The sequence below is a fragment of the Penaeus monodon genome, chromosome 4 (assembly GCF_015228065.2).
Source record: "Penaeus monodon isolate SGIC_2016 chromosome 4, NSTDA_Pmon_1, whole genome shotgun sequence".
Classification (NCBI taxonomy): Eukaryota; Metazoa; Arthropoda; class Malacostraca; order Decapoda; family Penaeidae; genus Penaeus; species Penaeus monodon.
In genome coordinates, this window is record NC_051389.1 from 49108580 (window position 1) to 49118579 (window position 10000).

Genomic DNA, 10000 nt, shown 5'->3' on the forward strand with positions numbered 1-10000 from the left:
TTATTTGTTCTGTATCTTTTTCCTATTTTTAAGAGTGATGTCACCCTCTTCCCCTCCACCCCACGCCCAGTGACAATCCTTCCTACTACGCTGGCGGTCCATTCACCTACTCTCTCGTTGCATCTCATTACATTTTCCTCTTCCTTTACTGTCTTTTGACTCATCCTCCCATATTATTCATATACCGATGAGGATATTGCAATTTATTTAAACTAAAATTATTGTGTAGTTAGTGCATTGGTTCTTAACGTGGGTGCTAATGTTGGTTAATTCCAAGGGGGTATTAAACTGACTAAGGATCCGGGGGGTCGTTTAAGCTTCTAAAGGGGGATTGTGGAGATGCCATAAATATCCAAGATATCCGTGTTGTCTAGCAGTATTTGCTAGAACTATTGTTATTGTTTAGTATAATTTCCGCACAAAAGAGAAGGTATTAGTATAATTTATTTATGAACCACAGGGCAACTCACTCCAGTTCAGACGCACGTTCGTTCGGTTTCCATCTGCCATGTCTTTGCTTCCTGGTGTGCATAGAGCCTCTCGCAAACTGTTGTTGGTATCGATGCTTTATTTTACGAAATTTCTTTATTAGTTTATGAAATTATTTGCTCTCTCTCTCTCTCTCTCTCTCTCTCTCTCTCTCTCTCTCTCTCTCTCTCTCTCTCTCTCTCTCTCTCTCTCTCTCTCTCTCTCTCTCTCTCTGATGAGGCTTATAGCAGCCTCAACTAGACTTCTTAAAAATTTCTTTCAAGTCCCTAAATTTCCATTACTATCAATAAAACAAGCTGCGACAAATCTTTAAAAATACGTATTGAATATTTTTCATAAACAAACTGGATTGTTGCTTTCCTTATTGTGTGTGGAGAAGTAATGATACATGAAACGCATGGAATTGATAAGCTGACAAACAAACAAAATATAATGAAATTAAAATTTACACTTTGGAATACTCGAGAAAATTTCTGCATGAACAAATGTACCGAAAAAATAACGTTTGAGTTAGGTAGAGAGCATACACCTGCTCAATTTACTTTCGATCTCGTAAAAATTCATGGACGATGATTGTATACTTTTTGTGCATGTGTGTTTTCAACAAATTTCAGACGGGCAGACGAACTCTTCCTTCTTCCCCACTTCATCGAAACACGGGATTATTTCGGCAAATACAAAATCCTCTCTTCTCCAGGCAACTCCGACAGAAACGGGCGACTATGAATTCCAGTGCCAGCACGGACCCGACGAGTGTTACGGGAACCGCGTTATGTCCTGCGCCCAGAACTCCCTCCCTATTGGCACCCAGGTCGAATTCTTTCAGTGTATGATGACCAAGCGGTACCCGGCGTTCTTTGGGAAGCAGGTAAGCTGGTAGCATGTCTACACTTCTGCCAAGTGAGATAACGAAGTATACACCTTCCACCCGAAGTAGTTGCAACGTGACCTCCCTTATACACAGGACCGTTGACGACCTACCAGTCGCAAAATCGCCAAGGAGTGGAAATGGCTGAGTACCTCCTAAAGGACTTGTTACCATTGTTATTTCCCAGAAACTGTAATCCATTTTATATAAAAACATTCCAGACCATGTGACCAAACTTGCAAGTGGATACGAAAGACTGACGAAGACGCAGCGATACCTGATGGTTACTGACTTTCTAGAAATTTAAACGCATCGGTTAGTGAAAGGATCTTTACAGGTACGTGATGCGTGTTGACCGACTGCATAGAATGGATTCAACTTTATGCAGTTTAGTTGTCAATCCGTATTTTTCAACCAGCAGCATTATAGAATATACCTTGTAACTCTACCCATTCTTACACTTTTCAGCTACGTAAATAAACATCACCCAACACAAATGACTATCTAAAAATACGAAAAGGTCATAATCATAAAGTAATTATTTAACATTACAGTTTAAAAAGTAGTGTAGCAAACAGGTGAGTTGTGTCCAAAACGCAGACCTTGTGAATGACTGAGAACTTACGAACCACTGAAGCCAAGACCACGACCCAAAGACTCGTTATCCTGTGTTTAGGCGTCGTGCATATAAAGCATTGGCAGGAATGACGTTGTGAAAGTGTTTTCCTGTGTATTATCTCCTTTGTTTAGGCATTTCTGCTGAAAAGGACGATTGTTGTACATAGGGTATTTGAATTCTGTTTATTGTCCTTAATTTGGGTTTCCCTTCAATCTGTCTGCCTCCCCCCCGCCCCCACTCCCTCTCTCTCTCTCTCTCTCTCTCTCTCTCTCTCTCTCTCTCTCTCTCTCTCTCTCTTATATTCTCTCTCTCTCTCTTTCTCTCTCTCTCTCTCTCTCTCTCTCTCTCTCTCTCTCTCTCTCTCTCTCTCTCTCTCTCTCTCTCTCTCTCTCTCTCTCTCTCTCCCCTGAGCACACACGTACATATATATAGATAGATGAATATGTCGGTAGATAGGTAGGTAGATTACATGTATACATATAATCTGATTATATGTATACATATTTGCATATAAATGTGTGTATATATATATATATATATATATATATATATATATATATATATATATATATATATATGCATATACAGATTCACAAATCACGCCCTCCCCTCCTCCGCATTCACCCACAACCACGCCTAAAACCGTCCCACCTTCCCCCGCCCACAGTGCAGCGAGGAAGTGGGCATCGCTTGGGCGCCCCTCCAGGAGTGCGCAAAGAGCGTGAGAGGCGCCGTCATGCTCTACCAGAACGGCGTCCGCACTGCCTCGCTCAAGCCTCAGGTGCACTTCATTCCGACCATCACGATCAACGGGGTGAGTGGGTGGCTTGCTTGCCTTGGGGCCGCGCGCTCCGCTCCGTCTGCTTGCGTGTGTTTTTGTCCGCGGTTACCTCTTTACGTGGCGGTTTGTGTGTTTGTTTGTGTGTGTGCGTGCGTGCCTGCGTGTGTTGTTTACGTAGTGGTGTGTGGAAGATGATTTAGTCTGAGTGTATGGATTTTTTTCCTAGCAGTTTTACGCTGATTAGTGTTGTAAAGGACATCGGTAGTAAGTAGGGTATCCAAGCTCGTATGGAAAATTGGAAATTTTATGCACTTGAGCCGACATTTCGTCACTAATTTTAGCAAAACCATCTGTTACACTGAAACCAAAAACATTCACATATTTCTGTATATTGTGAATTGTTGCGATCAATCAAACTAACCCCCTCGCCCATGAGGCAGACTTGTAAACATATGTATAGGTACACATGTAGACATAATTATGCATATGTTTGCGTGTACAAAAGAACGCCTCAATTCTGACCACCCTATTCTGTTTCATCACAACAGAGGTATGACAACCGCCGGCTGCGCGTTTCCCTCATGGCTTTGAGGAGTCAGATTTGCGCCAGTTATGACGGACCGCCACATCAGAACTGTTTGTAGATGACTGACCTTATCCTTCAGGTGCCGTAAGGACCGTCACCTCGTTTCCCTGGGATAATGTGCAGTGTAAGTGTGATTCCTTGAAGAGAATAGAAAAAAAGAGAAAACATTTAAGCTCGTAGCAACTTGTGGAAAATATTTGCGATTAATGTATATCATTGTATAGAAAATGAACAGTAATCCCTCTTCAGTTGATACGGAAATAGACGATACAATTTTTCTTATTTTCCGCTTTTATATGGTAATAAGCCTTATCATTTAAGTATTATGAAATCCCGCCACTGACTTAGGGTATTTATAATTACTTCGATATAATTACTTTTGTTTCCCTCATAAGAACGCAATGAATTTATAAAGATATTCCTAAATATGGGAAGTTCTTTTGTATGCTTAATATCATATTTTATTTAAGTAGTGTATCATTCTTGTTTTTTCATTTTCTTTTGTTACATCTTAATTGTTGTTGCAATTATGCAAAAGGGCATTTGATATTGCATTATTTTCAGCTGAATATTGTAAAATCGTGAACTGATATTACCGTGGTGTTTTTTATACAAAAAAAGTAAAAGAACCACTTGTTACTGTGACTTTCATTAACCAGTACTAACAGAAAAAATCTCTATGAGATCGCACACTAAACCCTTAATGTCAACGAAAAGGTTTTAACAGTTCGTCCGGGATGTTTGGTTAAAGTTACTGAAGACACGTATGTGTATATATTTTTTTGTTAATTTATTATATGTTTTACTTATAGACATGGTTCCATCTTGTAGAACGGGTTTAAAAAGCTATTACGAAGATATATATCTTTTCTGACTGGTGAAAATATACATTATTCAGATTCACAGATTTGGCAAGGTTCAAAATTTGCTCAGGTCACTGTGAACTACTAAACTTGAAAATGTGTAACTGCCAATTATGAACTGATTTCTAGTGGTTTATACATACATTATATTCAAAATTTGAAGGTAAATTTGTAAAAAAAAAAAAAATGAAAGGGGGAAAACGTTTGACTAGGCTGTTCCTGTTCTTGATAAAACTCGCTTACCAGCCATTTCATCCCTCCCTACAGATGTCATTTGTTATGATTCGACATCTATTATTATTCGTTCAGCAAAACATCATGCCTTTTATGGAAATATGTATAGATTCTAAATGCCGCTTAAATATCCTTACAGCATTAATATGACGAACATCAGGTCTGAAGTCTCCATACATATAGACACATGGAAAAAGAGAGAGAAAAAGAAATTCATCTGGGCAAAGCAAGGTGTAGAGGACGGTTGCTGAATGAACTTTGCCTATTTGTTTTTTGGAGGTATTGTTGGAAAAGTTGGGTAGTGTCAGAGTAACGCGCTGTAGAGGGGAATCACAAAAAAAATCGATCCCACTTGACTAGGTTAAACAGAGCACTCAAAAGGTTTATAGAGGTGGGAATTGTGGAAGGGCGAGAGCGGGAGGAAGAGAGAGTGATGTGGAGTGAGGTAGTGTTGTTAGGGGGGAAGGCAATAAGGTTGAAGAGTTGAAATTAGGGAGGAAATGGAGAGGACCGGGCAGGAGATGGGATCGGAGATATTGGAGCTGATGAAGGGGTGTCTTCTGGAGGTTGAGTTATAACTTGGGTAGATGATTCCCGATGGTTTAAGTTGACAGTATGGATGAGTGGCACATAGCAGTGGTGTAACAGTGATCAAAGGAGAGTCAGGGGTCGGTAAACCAGAGGAGTTAGATTCAGGGAGGGTAGTTGATAATGGGGCAAGCCTCAATGCCCCAAGGGGTACAAAATCTTTATTACTGACCATTGTAAGCCTGAAATACATGGGAAGATAAAAGGTCAGGATCCCCATGAAGGGTAAGGGCTAACAATTAACCAATGCCCATAACTCACTAAGGCCGTTCATGACTAGCACAAAGTTAGCCTTTCATCTTCTTCATATGTCTCTCACACCTTAAGAATTGGACAAGGAAAGGGTTTGGGGAAGATAAGGAAAATGAAAGAAAAGACCATGCAAAAATAATTGAGACAAGGGCTGAGGTCCAAGATAGGGGTGATCCCCTACATTAGGCCTCAGTTTTTGTCTCCTAAGCCTCTACAACAATAATCAAGAGATTGGGGAGATCGGAAAGGGTAAAGAGGGGGGCCAGTTAATTATTAGGTCCTATATGCCAACAGTCATGCAGTCATGGTATTGGAAAGGGTATTCTAAAGGAAATAAAAAGGCATTATGTATACCACGAAATCTTTTATTAAGTATAAAATGGAACTTAGCCATCACAGATAAAGAGGGATACGCAACAGTTTCAAAAGGCTTCTGAATAACAGTGCTCTTTCCATTTATAAAGACGAGTTATCTTAACCATGTATTGTATAGGAAGATTCAATATTAAAAATGATCTTTTAAAGTTATCACAGAAATCTGATTCAGGAAACTCTCAAGATCTAAGCGTTATGTATCCAGTGATGACAAAGGTCACAGTGCTGTATCCTGTGCCAGATTTGGCTTATCAAATGTACTTTTAATATAATAAGCAGTATAAACATTTTAATTACTGTATGTAAAATTTTGAAGTAGGACTCCAACATCAAACAGAGGAATAAAAAAATAAGGCAACTTTAGGATACGCTATAAAATCTGATCTTGATATGTTAAAGCTGTTCATTTACCAAGAGTTCGCTAATTTTCCTTCAGCAAAATCCAAAATATTTACTAATTTTCAACTAAATTACTACAAATTTTAGCCAACTTATCCATAAACTGGACTGGATATAGTTGATTGGACTCAAATCTGGAATAAAAGCTACATAAGCCAAAGACATATGTAAAATACACTGTTAAGATAATTACCAAAACAACAGCTTGGTCCACATTCCAAACTGCTTTACAATTCATGGCTAAAACATAGGTTTTTCTTTTTCATCCATACCACTGTATTTGGGCATTTCATTTGTACATTCATTGCCATGGTAGGTTTTACACACCCATGAATATGTGGTCTGTAAAAGCCTAAATGCATTATTTTAAACTGTTGATACCTATCAATCTTAACTTTCATTAAAAATTCTCAAAAAAGAACTCCCCTCACAAATTACATGGTCACACAGGACAACAATAATGCTAACATTTTTCTTCTTTTTTTTAACTACACATGCACATTCAATATGAATTGTCTGACAAGCTAATAACCAAAAATGGTGCAATACTCAACTATGACATTAAGCTTTGCAATATTAATAGGCCAACCTTTAAAAAGAAAAAAGCCCTATAAAAGTTGACATCAATATCGCTTCTAATTTCAAGGAAACCTTCAAAAAATGAAGACTCTCACTCTTACTGGTACTTAATGATGATAACAATGTGTAATGTCAATTCATAGTCTAGTCTATTACATGGTTCTATCATGTTTTTTGTTTTATGTAATATAAAATGTTATATTAATTTCATAACCCACAATAAACCTTATCAAATATACTAACTTTCAAATAATTATCTTTTGTGAGGCTGGAGAGACCTCAGTAAATTTACAATTAAGTTTAAAAAAAAAGACAAGCAGTTATTGAGGATAAAAATAATAATTATCACAAGCACAAATTGCACATCAATCGCTGCACTTTCCGGAGAAGCATTCATTTCTCAAAATTACGAATTGAGGAGAGAAATAATGCTTAAAAAATGCAATTTCCAAACTCAAAAATCCTTCAGTAATGCTGTTTACCACTCAGAAACAGTTATGGTCATTACAGCAGTCTTACAAACTGAATTTTGCTAAAGGAGAAAATGAAGCAAAAGAGTTCAGCTTCTTGCACAGTCCGAGTTTTTTAAATTGTCACAACATAAATATGGAATGTGTGAAATTAGCTGTTGATATTGCAAATAATTATTTCCTTCAGATGTAAGTCATGAAGATTTATGGCAAAAGATAATTATTCATGTAAAAAGAAAAAAAAAAAAAAAAAAGAAAGAAAAAAAAAGGTTGAACTTACAAAACATGAAATTACATTTACAAATATAAAAAATATGCTTCATCTACTGTGCTGTCCTTTTTCACGTGGTAGCTCAAATATATAAAATCATTATCATGGTTTGAAGTTCTGAGAGATTCATTTAATTTCATTTCTTTTGAAATATATAGACAGAGATATATTATTTCAAGATAATCATAAATTAATATTAAATAATCTGCTGTTAAACATATATCTTTTATCATAAACTGCCAGATTAAGCTAAAACACATTTATCAATGGTGATCTTTATCTAACTCTTAAAAAAAGGTCACTTACATTCATATAATACAGATTGTCCCTTTTAGATTACTGGCTCGTTAAAGAGTAATATATATCACTAACATAAATTGCCACATTTCCCAGGGCTTGTTGCATCTCGTAAAAAAAAATTGCTCACCCAAAAAATATTCAGAGAATGTAACTAACATCTGAAATGAATAAAGAGCAGAGAGAAAGAAAGAAGAGAAGAGAAAAAGGAAAAGGAAAAAAAAAGAAAAAAGATTTAAAGGCAATAGTAACATTTACTACACATTTGAAATAAACTAAAGATCATAACTGGTGATGAAAGTATATACATAAATCTCTAACCAATTATATAACCAAGGCCTAAATAAGTATTTATGGTATCAAATAATCAAAATGGATTTCTTTAAATGAGTATCTTTGTCATAATCTCAATAGTATGTTTGTAAAATATCAATATCATTCAAGATGCTTTGCACTAATAGGAATGGTATGTTACAATTCCTATAAAAAAGTACATGTGTATTCTTCAAATCAAAACTATCTATCAAAAAAAGTTAATTTTCAGTCTCATAGCACTTATTCTACACTTTGGCAACCATAAAACTGAATAGTAGTGTCGAGTCCAATACCAACCTTTAGTCAATGTTTGGTTTCTGGACTCAAAAATCCTCTACTTTGGTCATTTCCAGCTGATTTACTATTAATAATGCACATTTTCCCCTTACAAATTCCTTTACTTTTCCCATTAAGCTGTAGGTCCATTATCAGTGCACACATAAAAAGCTGTACAATTCATTCTAACACATGCCCTCTTTCCTGTAGTTTTGTTTTATCAACTTTGTTTACATACTGATGGCTCTTGAAACACCAAGGAGTCAATTCACTATGCGAATTTGACCTTGCTTATTACCTTACTCCTTGACTTTGGGGAGAGGAAAACTTTATCTTTATTACCATTATTATTGCCTACTATATAATAATGATGTGAATAAAAAATCTCAATAACAATATTGACACAAACTCTTTTTTTTCCAAAATTCAAGGAATAGGGAAAAAAGGTGAGATCAGATCGATCTAGTAGGTGCCTCCTTGGTGATTAAGTGCTTGTGAAGGTATTTATGTGTAAACAAATCTAACAAAACAAAACAAAATTGGACAGTTTCTGTAAGCCTCACCCATGAGTAAGATTGTTACATTCTGCTTGAAATGTATTAAGACCTTCCCTTATACTAACTCCTTCAGCAAAAATGACACACCTGTAAAACCACACAAAAGACACTCTATACTCCTCTCATATATAAGCCAAAATGCAAAAAATACTACATTAAAAACCTATCAACGTCTTATCCAAATAAATGAGTACAACTATATAATCTCATATGTACTAGGTTATTTCATAAAGAGAAACTACCATAAAGAAAAGCTTAATTTAAATTAGTGACAAAAACAATAATCCCAGCTTCTTGAGAGAAATAGGATCAAGACTGATTAAAAATTAAAAATTAAAAATGATAATCTCACCATCTACAATACAAAGAGATCACTCTACAGTAAAAATAGTCACAACCAGCTATTCATACCTTTCATCCTGCAACATTATTACAAATATTAAAATGCACTCTTTCTAGCCATGTCTATATTGTATCAACAGAATGACGAATAAGCAAGTTTAACCACTGGTTTTGTTACTATCAAATACCAGTGCATCTGACGGGTATTATTGGCTGCCCCACACTAGAAAGAAAGAAAGAAAGAAAAAAAAAAAAAAAACACTATCAAAAAAGGCCCATTAAAGGTTATCATTATTGTCATTATAAAATCAGTGAAATTCACTTGGTACTCTTCAAATCAAAGATTATTCTGACTTGTCTATTTCAATTACCTTGCCTCACTGCAGATTATTACCATATCAAAACCTACTTCCTTTTCTCTACTAAAATTTTGTTGTTGATGATTCTTGTAATTAAAATTTTTCACTTAAGCCTCCTATATTCTTCATACCTTGGGTATTTCAGTAATGAGGACAACAGCACTGGAAATTGATGATCATAAAATATCTAGTTGTAAAAAGTAAATAAATAATTAACAAGAAAGAAACAAAAAACTTTTATATAGATCAATTATAAAAAATACATTATATATATGTGTGTGTGTGTGTGTGTGTGTGTGTGTGTGTGTGTGTGTGTGTGTGTTGTGTGTGTGTGTATGTGTGTGTGTGTATGTGTGTGTGTGTGTGTATGTGTGTGTGTGTGTGTATATATGTGTGTGTGTGTGTGTGTGTATATGTGTGTGTGTGTGTGTGTGTATATGTGTGTGTGTGTGAATGTATATGTGTGTGTGAATGTATATG

The 10000-nt window shown here is 35.9% G+C and overlaps 2 protein-coding genes across 5 annotated transcripts in view; one reads left to right on the plus strand and one right to left on the minus strand.

Moving 5' to 3' along the window:
* The window catches only part of LOC119572288, a 31705-nt gene extending 28222 nt beyond the window's left edge, over positions 1–3483 (plus strand). The window contains exons 9-11 of the mRNA XM_037919309.1: positions 1187–1357; positions 2644–2790; positions 3306–3483. Of these exons, the coding sequence (XP_037775237.1) occupies positions 1187–1357; positions 2644–2790; positions 3306–3401 (414 nt within the window). The 3' untranslated portion in view covers positions 3402–3483. The remainder of the gene's footprint in view (positions 1–1186; positions 1358–2643; positions 2791–3305) is intronic.
* A 2146-nt stretch (positions 3484–5629) lies between these two features.
* LOC119572287 (gamma-interferon-inducible lysosomal thiol reductase-like) overlaps positions 5630–10000 on the minus strand; it is a 21506-nt gene continuing 17135 nt past the window's right edge. For 3 of the 4 annotated variants that reach the window (XM_037919307.1, XM_037919304.1, XM_037919306.1), the window contains one exon: positions 5630–9682. The gene's annotated coding sequence lies outside the window, so the exon portion shown is untranslated. The remainder of the gene's footprint in view (positions 9683–10000) is intronic. The other variant, XM_037919305.1, reaches the window with a different exon arrangement.